This window comes from Aulonocara sp. 'chitande type north' Nkhata Bay, linkage group LG4 (genome assembly GCF_057382095.1).
Source record: "Aulonocara sp. 'chitande type north' Nkhata Bay isolate Kocher_YH1m ecotype deep benthic linkage group LG4, A_spYH_male_GT1.1, whole genome shotgun sequence".
In the NCBI taxonomy this organism is placed as follows: domain Eukaryota; kingdom Metazoa; phylum Chordata; class Actinopteri; order Cichliformes; family Cichlidae; genus Aulonocara; species Aulonocara sp. 'chitande type north' Nkhata Bay.
Window position 1 is genome coordinate 17,893,871 of NC_141347.1, and position 13,673 is coordinate 17,907,543.

The window sequence follows — 13,673 nt, forward strand, 5'->3', positions numbered from 1 at the left end:
TTCAAATTCAAGTTGAAAGCTGATAATATCAACTTAATTTATTACTTTGTACATCAAATGATATTTCTCTCTGAAACTTGAACTTAAACCTTTTATAGGGGCTGTATCACACTGTTTTGTCATATTATTTGTTAGACAATTCAGTTAATTCGGATAATTAAAAAGAACTAAACAAGGTTTAGACGTCCAGTAACCAGAGGGGAGGCCAAGCACACAGTTTACCACTACACCCAGTTAACTGTTACTGACTGTTATCCAAGTGAATGACTGTTTGTTTGTTTAGTGTCCCTTCTGAAGGGAGGGAGTATGTAACTGGTTCAGTTTGTTTGTTTGTCCATCTGTCTGTGGGTTAGGTCCCTGAGTCCACAGTTTTCAAGATATCATTTTGAATTTTTTTCTGATGGTAGATGCCAATAACAGCTCGAGCTGATTTAATTTAGGAGAAAATCAGGTAAAGATCAAGGTCACATCAAAACTGAAAATCAGTTAAACTTTTATAACTCACACTATTTGGTTGGGAAGTCTTTGACCTTGACCTTCATTGTTAAAGGTCAAAGTTGACCTTGAAGAAAATTTTCAAGAAACCATACTGAGTACTCTGTTACATGAAAAGGGACGGAGAGAACTGTAAAACACACTTTATATATTTTTAATACGACACCCTGTGACATAACAATGACACCATAACAGGCTAACCTCATCATACTGTAAAAAGCATTAGAAACTGTCAGAGTTCTAGTATAGCCTTTGCCCTTCGAGTGCATGCTTACCAGGCTGTAAACATGTTTTCTGAGAGTTTATAAAGATTGACTCATTTTTCTTAAGTGGTCACAAGAGAAACTCATGCTTTTGATTCTTCCTGCTTTGCGTAATTTTTACGCGCAACAATAACTGAGGAAATGACAAGTATGGTAACTAATATCAAATGTCACGCTGTCAATCCTTTTAAATAATCTGGATAAATTAAAGTAAAATGGCAGTTTATTAGAAACGTAGACAAACACAAATCCAGTGATTCCAGACGGGGCTCTATCAAGTAAATCGAAATATGATTAATGAATGTCTAGTCACATCAGCACATTTTAAACACATTAATGTGCACATAAGAATCCTTGAGGACAAAAAGGGGATTCAGAGGTTAATTCTATCTGAAGAACAACAGCGCACGCTGTCTTTACTGTTCTTCGACATGGTTGTCATTAATTAAATCATGCTAAAAAGAAGCCATCATGTCTGTGTTTTCTACACCCCAGACCTTTGAAGGATGTGAGAAGACTAAAAAATTGCTTCTTCCTGTTGAATTTTTCTCGTCATCATAACAAAAGACAGGGCAAAGTAAATGGTACAGATCCTGAGGAAGTAGCAAGCCACTTCCTGTTCAGTCAAGCGTGCCCGATAAGACATGGAACAGCCCTTCAGCACCACTGCCTTCTGTTCACTCCACCTCTCCCTAAGTAAAAAGTCCTCCCTGGTCTGGTTGTGACTGCCCTTTCTGGCCTCTGTCCTTGCAGATGTATTGTAGTCTTTCAGCGGTAAACCACCTTCACCCAGGATGGGCTGCAGACCCCCCGGCTTGCTGTTTCTGACTAGCCTGCTACACATCTGTAAGAACCCAGACTGAGGATGAAGGATGTTACTATATTATAAACAAAATCTCCTGATTTTCACCTGATTTTTTTTTTTCTTCCACTCTGTGTGACTTACAGGGCATTGTGCTGGAGGACAGGGGTGTAAGTATAACTGCATTACACGCCTGATCTTATAATAACTAGTGCAGACTCCCCGGTGTAGTAGCAGTTACAGTCCTTTCTATATTTAACAAAAAAGCTGTTTTCACACAAAAAGAAATTGATTTGTCACAGGCGATGCTGGGCCATGTTTTAATCACCTTCAATTTGAATAATATGACATTTGAAAGCTTTCAGAAGGCAATACAACTAGGTGCCTATAAAGTTGCCACGATCTTAGAAGACCACCTTTCCTCTGAAATAAAGAAATAACACCCGTGTTTAAAAAATGTAATTCGATTCTGGTGTCTCTGAAGCGTCCTTATTAAAGTGGCACCTTGTTGATTTAAACTTTGAAAGCGCTGGGTCATCATCATTCAAAGCTAGGCTCAGGGTTTGTTATTTACAGCACTTCACATCCCAGAATCCAGATTAACAGCAATTGGCTACCGTGAGGATGTGGAGTGATTGTTTCCACTTCCACTGTGCTGTTGTCGTGGAGGGAAAGCAGAAGTTTGAATGAATCCACATGGTTTTCCAAGGGGATGTAGAGGGTCGGCACTGTTTACTGAGGTGCTTTCCTTCCTCCATCAGTTCCTCTGTGCACCCGACTGATGAGCAGGAAGCACCTTTCCATAGTCTTAACCTGGCGCTTGTGCTGCTGTTTAGGTCTTTTTTTTATGTTTGTTGATTATTTCTTTCCCCTTCATCTTCTGTTTCTGTGTCTGTGTGTGATATTTGTGGACTACAGCATACACCATAGATACTGTTCGCCTCACAATCGAACCCAGGAACGCAGTTCAGACCGGGACAGCAGTGAGGCTACGCTGCCAGGTCAGCGTCAGTCACAGCAACATCCCTAACCTGATACACAGTTTCCAGCTCACACGGGACGATGTTCCTATCTACACCAACAACGCCACGAAAGACACGGTCGAGTATAAGATCAACCCAGCCAGAGCTGCCGACTCTGGAAATTATGAATGTCGAGTCTCAGTCAAGAACAAGGCCAAAGCCAGCAACAGCCAGAAACTGGATGTGAAAGGTACAGTTACATTTACAAGTAAAGGTCTGGAGATTATTCTAAGTGTGACATTTGCATTTGGAAACTGTTTTTGTAAAGCCACAAAATGCAATCAAAGGAGCTCTCAGCACAAACAAAGCTTATCATCTTTTCTTTGCACAAAATGTATTCATCAAGGAGAATCAGAGCAGAAGGAACGCCTAAATTATCAGTTTTTCAGCGTGAACAAAAAAAAAGTGTGCAATCGTGGATGATCTCAGAATTTTTTCTGTGTTAAAAACAAATAGCCTGCAGCGGCGGAGCCAATCAGCTTATCTCAGCATAATCACGCTTTTAAAGTTTACTGAAGACAAAATTGAAAAGAAGGAAGGAAACCACAACAAGAGGAGGCAGCTGCAGTAAAGGCCAACTCCTAAGAAGGAAGCCCATTTCAGGCGGGAGCTGCCTGTCCAGCGTCCAATTACATTTGAGCCCTTAAAAACTGGCAGCTGTTTAGGGAAACTGTCGCACTTTCTACACATTTTATATGAAATGAGTTCAACATCTGAATCTTGATTGTTTGATGTCACACATATCCAATATTTTGTCTAAAATTGAGCAAATTTTCTAATATTTCTGGATCTAACTACATATGCACTATATTATTATATATATTATTTGAACTATAATATGAAAGCAATATGAATAGTAGGTTCACATCTGTAGTAATGTGGTTGTTTTGCTTTGCTTATTTTTTATGACTATAAATAATAAGATATATACTCCAAAAATATTTTGCGGCCCCAGACTTTTTTCAGTTTGTCACCAAATTTGTGAGCTACAATCACACACTGGCTAATGAATGTCTTCCCTCAATTGTATTTTGGCAGTAGAGCTTCTCACGTCAAAGTGCATGTCTCGTACCCCCTTTTCTTCCTGCCTGGCAGCTCCATCTTCAACATCCCTTGTCCTCCTCTGCAGATGCTCAAGCCTTTGGAGCCTTTATTCGCTAACTTTGTCCAACATTTGGAGAAACTAATATACTTAATATACCTGAATGTGCTTTTCAGGCTTGCAGACCCCGACCCTGCATTTGACTACTTCATCGCCCTATGAGAACGAGGAGTTTAAAGCCACCTGCAGTGCTCCAGAGGAGAAAGGACCCCTTATTTTCCAGTTTTACCAGAGCTTTAAGACCGGATCCCCTGAGGTCATAAAGCAGCTGTCACAGGGGGGCAACTCATCAACGGCTACACTGAGACTGAGTCACATCGGAAACTGTATCCTCTACTGTGACTATGAAATCCGTTTGGTTTCCGGGAACCAAAAGTCTAACAGTAGCAAAAAGGTTGAACTCATAGTCAAAGGTGAGTCGATCGAATGTTGTTATGTCACAATGAAAAGCTCTGAGTGCCTATGGAGGAGTGTGTCTGATTATTCTGGATTTTGTCTTGTAGCACTCCACATCGCCCCCATCATAAATATACTTCCCTCCAATAGTCTCTCTGAGGGTGATATAATTGAAGTGGTCTGCAGAGTTGTCAATCCTCCGAGCAACACTGAAGTGTTCTTGACAAAAGACAAAGTGATCCTCAAGCAGGTCAGAGCTGCAGCCCTGAGTCATAAATTCACTGTACGAGAGGATGACTCTGGAGAGCTTGTGTGCAAAGCAGAGTGGGGCAGCGTGCAGAAAGAAACCTCGCGAAGAATCACAGTCAGATGTAAGCATCAATTACTCTGAATTTTTCAAACATGGCATCATTTTTTTTCATCTTATCAAATTAAATCGAATCAAAAATAATATATATGTACACATAAAGATTGTATGAATCCTTAATTTTTGCTCTCTAATCCCAACAGCGCTGTTTTCAAAGCCACAGCTGACTGTGGAGCCCACAGACATAGTTGAAGGAGACCACTTCAAATTGACCTGCTCTGTTAGCATTCTTGATTCCAGTACGATCAACAATGAAACCATGCAGTACTCCATCTTCAAAGATAACACTGAAGTCGCAAATACTGCCACGTATGTGACTGTGGCACAACTTTCTGCAAGTGGCAACTACACCTGTAATGCCACATCTGATTCTCTGACACGCACTATTGTGAAGGAGAGCCAAAAACATTTCGTCAAGGTCAAAGGTGAGTTTAATCCAACCGAAGTTTTGCTGTTGTCACAATAAAGATGTGGGACATGTTTCACTTTGTTAGCCATGCACGTAATGTGTCAGCCTGTTGGTCCGTTTATTCTGTTGGTTTAGGCTTAAGTGTTACATTCAACATCTATTTAGAAGAAATTTGGAGACATTTCTGAAAATTCTGTGAAAAAAAAAATGGATTCACTCCTCTGATGACACCATTAGCCATTTTCGCACAGAGGTGCATCTAGGAATGCAAACACCTGACTCAGTCAGATCACACTGACTGACCTTTTCTTAAACCAAACTGAGTATCATCTGTAGAGAGAACGTGCAGGAATCAGACCCTGTCCTGATCTATGCAACAGGTGAGAAACCTCCTCCTAAAATAGTGCACAGTTCAGTGTGTGCAGAGTATGAAAACAACTATCAGGTCTATTTTTGTATTGAAGAAAAAGGTCATGAGATTCCCATCATCCTCAACTGTACTTTGTGTTTTGTTTCAGATCACACTTGTTAACACACTATACGGTGATGGGGAACTAGCATAAGAGGATGAGCGTATTGGCATTTACCTGGAAGCCTTACAGTGCAGCATCAGAGTTCCCAGCATGGCTGTAGACTCACAGTCTGGTTTAATGCTATCTTATTCTCCATTCCCAGTTCCTGTTTCAGAGCCTGTGCTGTCTGTGGTGGGAGGTACGCTGTTTCTGGGAAAGCCCTTCCAGTTGAGTTGTTACAGTCAGAGAGGCACTCTGCCCATCAAGTACACCCTGTATCAACCTAGTAAACCAACCGACATAAAAGTTGTGAGCAAGCGCGGTGAAAAGGCTATCTTCAACCTCACATCCATCACCCAAATATCGGACATAAAAAACATTCTTTGCCATGCAAAAAACAGTCAACTAAAGCCTCCCAAGGTGGGAACAGGAGAGCAACTACTAAAATCGTCCAACATCATAGGTTTGTTGGACTGATGACCATGAAATGAATAAAACTGATATAAAACATGTTGAACCCAAGTCTAACACGTTTTTTTTTTTTCCTCTGTGAAGAACCTGTGTCAAAACCACACTTGACCACTGAGCCCAGGATGGAGGACATCTCTGAGGGTTACAACATGACTCTTGTCTGCTCTGTTCAGAGAGGTAGTTTTCCCATTAACTTTACCTGGTACAGTCAGGGAAAAGGTTTCCTTGATTCTAAGACCTCCAGGAAACTGAAAGAATCTCACAGCATCAGCAATGTCAAAGGAGATCATGCTGGAGGATACTTCTGTGAGTGCACAAACCCAGCTGCAGAGCCCAAGCAAAGTGCCATCATCATAATTGGAGGTGTGTGTTTTATCTTCAGTTAAATGTGTGTGTGTGTGGGGGGGGGGGGGGGGGGGGGGGGGGGTAACATCAGCTGGACTTTAAAGATATGTGATGTTGAAAAGTGAGGACATTCATGCTATTATGAGTGCGCTCGCTTCCTCCTGCGTTATCAACAAGCAACCAATTCGAAGCAATAAAATTGTCGTTGTTCACAACCACTGACAGATTTTGAAGTTAACAGTATGGTTGTTTTTAATTAATATATATTCCTCTCTATTAAAATAAGTCTTTTATTAACATGTTTTCAATTAAATTAAATGCATTTTATTTATATAGTGCCAAATCTTAATTGTCACCTCACGACGCTTTATATTGCAAGGTATTGTAAGGTAACTCCTCTACAATAATACGGAGAAAAGCGCAACAATCAGACGATCCGTGGTCAGCAAGCAATAGTGGGAAGGAAAAACTCATCTGCTTAGTTAGGGGTGAGGAAGACAGGACACAAGACATGCTGTGGAAAGATTAGGAATGACTAGTGAAAAGAGGTAAGTAAAGAAGAAACATGGTGTCATGGGAAACCCCCAGCAGACTAAGCCTATTGGAGTGTAGCAAAGACAATAAACTCATTTTTTTTCTGAATTCAGAAGCAGGAAATTAGAAGTCATCTGGAACTTTATATGCATAAGATTTTCCTTCAGTTTTACTAATTGGAGTGTGTTATCTGGTTTCAGTAGATAGAGTTGGGTATCATCTATATACCAATGAAAATGCATGCTGTGCCTTTAATAGTACTGTCTAAAGAAAGCCTGTATAATGTCATTAGAATTACAGGCCTAACAGGACAAGCATGGAGATGAGTCCACTATCCGAGGCCATAAAAAGATCATTCTTAACTTTCTCCAGCGTTCTTTACTTTCCTTCTTGTTATTGTGGAAACAATGCACCGTCATTCAATTCAATGTTATTTATATAGGGCCAAATCACAACAACAGTTGCCTCAGTAGTTTTTTAATGTCTCCAATTGTATTTCAGCTGTACATGCTATCGTTGTTTTGACACTGAATACTGTGTTAGCTGTTTATGGATACAGTTTGCTATGAAATACTTAAGAAATCTAAAATAGCTGCTGGAATTTCTATTCATTTACACTAAGAGTAGCCTAAGAACTTATTGTACAAAGTTCTCAGGCTACTCTTAAATTCATCTTAATTTCTTCTTCATGTTATCAAGTGGTAAATAATAATCTAAATATATCTAAGAAATAACTACAACGTTTGAACATATGAAGTCAAAAATAATAAATAAATGCTTAAATTATTTTCATTGGGGATAAAATGAGTTGCAGTGCTATGCAAGTCTTGAGCCACCTCTCATTTCTTTATGTTTTGCAAGGAAATGGGAAATAGGTTCAATTATTTCCAAAAGATGTGCAAACATATATGCAAATACATAATGTAAGGCAAAAGCAGAAGCAAAAGGAAATTTCCCACGCGTGGGACTAATAAAGGTTATCTTATCGTATCTTTTTGAAATACATTCAAAGCTTAGGGCGTCCGGGATCATTGTCATGCTGAAAAACAGAGCTGTTTCCAGTCAGAGGCTGTTCACACTGCATTACATGGTGGATCAAAATGTTTTCTGTGTTCATAATTTCATCAGTTTTAGTCCCAGTATTATTGATCCCCAACACCACTGGCTAAAATGCAACCCCGACACCATCATAGATCCTTCACTGTATTTTACAGATAGCTGTAGACAGTCACTGTGGCTTTCCTCAGCCGTTTTTCACTGTTTCCCTTCCTTGAGAATGGGAAGCAGGGAGTCACCCTTCCACTTAAATCATTTCTGATGAGGCTTCAGTAAGCAGTAGATGAGTTAACTGAAGCCTCATCAGAAATTTCAGATTTTTTTCTGTTTCTTAAAGACATGAATTTCAGATACTGTTCTTCTGCTGTGCTCCAATTGTCCAGTTTCCTAATTTTTTAAGGATAGGGTGCTAAACTTCACATCTGATATGAATATATAAATAAATAAATTGATTATGCACCTGTACATGCACTCATGTGTGACATTTAAACAACTTTAAGCCAAAATGAGGTTTTGTGAGTCCATTTTATTGCTGTGTTTTGTAACTAAGTAATGACTTTAGTCACATGTATTCTGCAGTGAAGATGGCTGGCTGGAAGAAAGGTCTTATTGCAGTCTTTTGCCTCCTCTTCGTAATGGCCATCATCCTCTTTCTTTTCTACAAAAAGCGTCTCCCCAAATTAAAGAAAAGACGCACCGGCACCCTATCAGTGTAAGTAGCATTTCTCGTGTTCTTATCAGTATGTTAAAGGTTAGTTACCAGAGTATGGTTCCCATACATCCTCCTGTTGAACATACTTTGTGTTCACTTTGTTTTAGGAAGGCAGCCAGCACCAAAGTAGAGCGAATGAGCCTCACCCAGGCAGAGGTCAACAAAGCCGCAAATGGTACAGCTCCTTATGCTGATGCAGTTTCATTTAGCACCAAAACACAGTCTTCTCAAGGCGCTTTATTTTGTAAAGTAATAACTATACAATAATATAGAGAAAACACCAAGAATCCTAACATAAAATTATCCTAAATATATATTAAACATGTGTTGTCTTGACTGATTTTGATGTTAAAGCAGGAGAATGTATCAGTTACATCACTGAGATCTGTGCCATGTTTATTCTCCCTGTGCAGCAACTCCAGGCATGATGGGGAAAAGTATTTGGAGTGAACATGTATCAGGCTCGGGTATGTAAAGTGCTTATTTATTGGTAGCAACTCATGAAATCTCATGAAGATTCAAAGTCAACAATACTTTAATTCAAAAGGTTTGTTTCCCGTCACATAAATCTAAAGTTTGTCCAGTAAGTGTGCTCTTCTGGGCTTTTTTGTCTCTTTTTAATGAGGAAACATCTCACCCGGTGAGACAGAATGATTAATCAATGTGTTTCTGATTTCTTTTAGAGAAAAACTGAGATCATTGGCACAAAAAAATAAGTTATACCACGTCAGCTACTCAGACATTGTTGACTTTTCTCTCTTAATGCTGTTTTTGAAAAAGAAAATAGCAAAAGAACATATCTTTGTCATTAAATATCATGTCATACTATTTTTTTAAATAAAAATAATGAAATATTCCAATATGCAAGTAATTTAAGTTTGCTCATTTCACTGTGTTGCAGAGTCTGATGACAACTGTAGTACAAACACTCTAGAAAAGCCAGAAATTCAGTACAAAGAGGATCAGCTGCGACAGGCAGATCCCAGCAGAGGTGAAAGATTATTTCTGAATTTTAATAAGTTGTAATTTGACTTTTTAAAGCTCAGTCTAAAATATTATATCTGTTCCATGTCAGTTCCGGTGAAACAGGGCACAGACACAGTACACGGTGAAGTACGCAACTCCCAGCAAGGTACGACTAACATCCTGCTCCTCACACAGACCCCTTTTCTACTACACGGTGAGAGAAATCAGGTCATTAGATTAAGAAAAAAAATGCTAGCAACAGGAAACAGGATCAACCCCAACTGTAAACATCTGCATTGTTACTGAAAGAATGTACCATTAAAACAGAAGGGCCAGTCCCTAGGTGTCCACTTCCTGCTTTCGTCAAAGAGCACTTCCTGTTGTTGCAACAGACTCATACAATGCTTGCATCTGTTAAGGCTAAGTAAGCAAAGTGCTTGATTGTTTGAAATTTATTGTCCATTGTTCAGTTCGGCTCCTAATAATATAATATTACTTAATGAGTGATACAGCACAATTCAGCTCAGTTTTATTTATACACCACCACATCCTAAGTTAAGTCATCTCAGGGCACTTTACATAATCCGAGTTAAGAACTTAATGTATTATATGGAGAAAGCAAATGATCTGGAGTGAAGGGTTTTTGTGCATGTGTCTCAGGAAGCAGCTTGTCTAAAAAGACATGAGCTTATGAGAATGATCAGTATGAATGTGTCGGATGTGATAAGCTGCCTGTTTCCTGGGAATAGAGAGCTGTTCATGGGAGTGCTGGAAACTAAAACAGCCCTCATTTAATCCTCACACACCTTTTGTTTCCTGAGCTTGTCCTCTGGCTTTGTTTTTGCAGGTGTTCAAGAGCTGGCTGATGCTGTAAGTGTGAACACGTCATGCACATACACATACTACCAAGAGCTGCACGCACACACACACTCATGACTGTATTGTGCCTTTGCTCCGAGAAACATCTCACAGACAGAAACTGTACAATAAGTGGAAACCCAGTGGAGACACTTTTTATTGTTTGTAGAAAGGTAACTTAAAGGGTTGCATTTCATGTAATATAAAATTTGCAGGAAAAAAGCATCTAATGTAGCTGAGTAAAAGGCTCCAAATTTGCTCATCACATTGAGTTAACTCATTAGGAGGAGTAATATGATAGCAGCTCTCAAACCTCCTCCATCCTTCTGGAGGAGCTCTCCAGAGTTTGTAGAAACAATCCTGATGAATGTCTCATGTTATCGCTGTATCAACTGAGAAATAATAATCTTAATAAGTAAAATCACTAAACAGTACCGCACGTACAGTCAGCATTTAACTCAGTGAGCCAATGAAAATAATCGTTCATACAACCTTCGTGTTTCAACAGGCATCTGTGGAATATGCAGAACTGAATCATGATACCAATCACCAAAGCGACCCCAGTGACCACGGTTACCACAGTGACCCCAGTAACCATGGTTACCACATCGCCAATGATGACCAGCCAAATGACAATAGTGTTAGCATTAACTGCGCTAACAACGAGGAATGAAACCCTGACCAGATACCACTTTGTTTACCAATATTTGTTCCCGTATTTATCCAGCTTGTTCATGTGGCTCAGTCTTTGTGCTCATATGTTTTTTATCATGCTTTGGAAAAACAATCCACACTGTACATGTACTTGCTTTGTCCTTGTTGGCTAAATACATGGTTTTGTTAAATAAGTCTCTCTATTTTTGTCAATTTTTTTAATGAAAGAAGAAAACACATTCAGATGTGCGTCTTTTGAACTGTAAAGAGGTGTTTCTCATCAGCTGAGCAGGGTCCTTGAACTCTTCAGTTGTCTGGTTTGGAGTACATTCGGTCTTCACTGCTGTTTGCACATCAGTGATTTCAGCTTGAAGCACTAGAGGGCAGACTTCAGGCAGCAGCGCTGCGTGGAAACTCAGTGCCATCTGGCTGTGATCCGCTTGAATGTGAGAGAGGCTTTCACTGTTGCCTCCACATCAGGAGATATCAGTTTCATTTTCCATTATCTAAGATTTAATTGGAATGATATAACATGAATCTATTCAAGGTCTCCATACAGCTGATATGTTTTTTTAGGTCAGTCATCTTATTAACACTGTGGGAAGTTATGCAAATGCCCAAGGCTTTGTTGAGAGCACAGCAGAAACAAAGCATGCATGCAGTATGCATTGCGGTGTTTGGACTCTAGTATTTGGAATAAGCTGTTAATTTATTTTTCACTCCTGGAAGAAAATAATGAGAGTCAATATCACTTTTGGAGCTTTTGTTTCAGCTTTTGAAAGCGCAAACAAATTTATTAAAAACAGAAAAAGGAGAAACATTAAAAAAGTTTATATTTATTTAATCATAATTTACTGTGATTTGGGATGGTATTAATAAATGCCATGATTAATTCATTACTTCATACCTGACACGATGGCTCTGCAAACAGATTAAACTCAGTATGTTATGTTCCTCCTTGTTTTCTGTTATCAAGCCTGTTACAATGGTAGTTGCTCTTGTTAAACACGGCCAAAGTTTCAAATAAGGAGGTCAGTGTATGTTCAAGTAATCCCTTTATTCTAGAGCTCAGGCTTCAGGCTGCCAATCAAAAGAAAGCTGGATTACAGGAAGGGTCAACAGAGCTAAAACACCTTCCCGTGAGGCACGATCTGATATCCTCGTGTTGGTGTTGTTCCCAGATCATCATACTAAATGTTGTTCCAGGATCAACATTGCAAGTGACCAATCAGAATGTTGTGACGTCATACTTTTGCGACTTCGGGAAAAACCAGCGTAAAACAAAAAACTGTACTTAAGCTGCGAGAAACCGCCTCTGTCCGCCGATCAACGGACCCTGACCCTAACCGTAACCCTTTAATAAACAGTAAGCAGAATTGATATTGTCCTTGCAACATTGGAATTTCATAAATGCACGAATGGCTTGGTGCGCAAAAGAATAACGTCACAACAATGTGATTGGTCACTTGCAATGTTGAACCTGGAACAACATTTTCATGATGGTCTGGGAACAACACCAACACGAGGATATCAGATCATCCTTGTGTTTTGTGGAAGCCACGATGTTACTCCACCACATAAAATGTGTTTATAGATAATCCTGAAATGATCAATAACAGACATCTGTGAATTATTAATTAAACATGAACTTAATATTAAATCCAAAACAAAAACTCACCAGTAAAAGTGCCTGCTATAAATAGGATGTTTACTAGGATCTTAAAACCGAGACAGCTATAGATCTATGACTTCTGTCATGGATGACAAAAGTTCCCTCTCCTCATTTTCACGGGTGGCATACGTTGGGTTCGCTTCGTTTGCTGCAACTCCTGTCGACAGTCTGGATTATGAGGCTCTGCTGTTCAACGCGAGGTTTTTAGGAACACCACACAGCAGATGCGGGAATCTGTTACACAAACTAAGCTAACGCTAAAAGCTTGCCACCAACTCAAACAATCTTTAATAACCATCCATCTGAAACTTGCATGTCTACGACTGTGATCAATAAAAAATAAAAAAAACTCTAAAATCTCCTCCTCCATCACTTCAAAATTTGCTTATTGCTTCATGCATGTGTGCATATGTGACACCAGGGTGATTCTGCAAGGTCCTCTGAGGCAAATAGAAATGTCTTCAAGCTCCGAGGTGCCAAAATGAAAGCCCACCTCTGCTCTGAGGATAGAGCAGTGCCTCAGTGAACCTGTGGTTTATTAATCAAGTTACTTAACCAGGAGGCTGAGCTTGACATGGGGGAACAGTGTATTCTGAGCCGCAGCGATCACGCACTCTGGAACTGATACTGTGTTACATTAATATCAGAAGTGTAAGTTATACAGTATCATTAGAAATAAACTGGAGCTACTTTTGGCTGCTAGCTTATTCACAAGGTGTCACCCCAGCGGGTAGCTCGGCATGTTTGATTTGGCAGTTTTTGTGCCCTTCCTGAAGCAACCCCCAAAGGGATTCGTGTCTCCTCCTCCTCTCAATTCATTTGTATTTATTTAGAGCTCAAGTCACCTTAAGGCAGACCCTATAATAATAGAGAGAAACCACAACAATCAAATAACCGTCTTTGAGCAAGCACTTGGTAGCAGTGGGAAAGAAAAACGCCCTTTTAACAGGAAGAAACCTTCAGTAGAAACAGACTCAGGGAAGGGCGGCCATCCAACATGACTGAGTTAAGCAAACGTGTAAACCACTACAGTATTG

The 13,673-nt window shown here is 39.7% G+C and overlaps 1 protein-coding gene across 1 annotated transcript; it reads left to right on the forward strand.

Annotated features, from left to right (window-relative positions):
* The first annotated feature begins 1,470 nt into the window (after window positions 1-1,470).
* pecam1a (platelet and endothelial cell adhesion molecule 1a) lies at window positions 1,471-11,178 on the forward strand. Its single transcript, XM_086288787.1, has 15 exons — window positions 1,471-1,604; window positions 1,707-1,730; window positions 2,479-2,772; window positions 3,801-4,097; window positions 4,188-4,451; window positions 4,591-4,872; window positions 5,532-5,831; window positions 5,924-6,202; window positions 8,354-8,486; window positions 8,594-8,661; window positions 8,900-8,953; window positions 9,388-9,477; window positions 9,562-9,618; window positions 10,300-10,322; window positions 10,819-11,178. Exons 1-15 carry the CDS (start codon window positions 1,553-1,555, stop codon window positions 10,981-10,983), a joined length of 2,382 nt encoding a protein of 793 aa, XP_086144913.1. The 5' UTR covers window positions 1,471-1,552; the 3' UTR covers window positions 10,984-11,178.
* Window positions 11,179-13,673: the final 2,495 nt, after the last annotated feature.

Excerpts from the sequence above, each read along its gene's own strand:
- pecam1a (XM_086288787.1), top strand. The coding sequence starts at position 1,553 with ATGGGCTGCAGACCCCCCGGCTTGCTGTTTCTGACTAGCCTGCTACAC. Across the intron at positions 2,773-3,800 it reads CCAGAAACTGGATGTGAAAG|GCTTGCAGACCCCGACCCTG; the intron begins GTACAGTTACAT and ends TGTGCTTTTCAG. Across the intron at positions 6,203-8,353 it reads TGCCATCATCATAATTGGAG|TGAAGATGGCTGGCTGGAAG; the intron begins GTGTGTGTTTTA and ends TGTATTCTGCAG.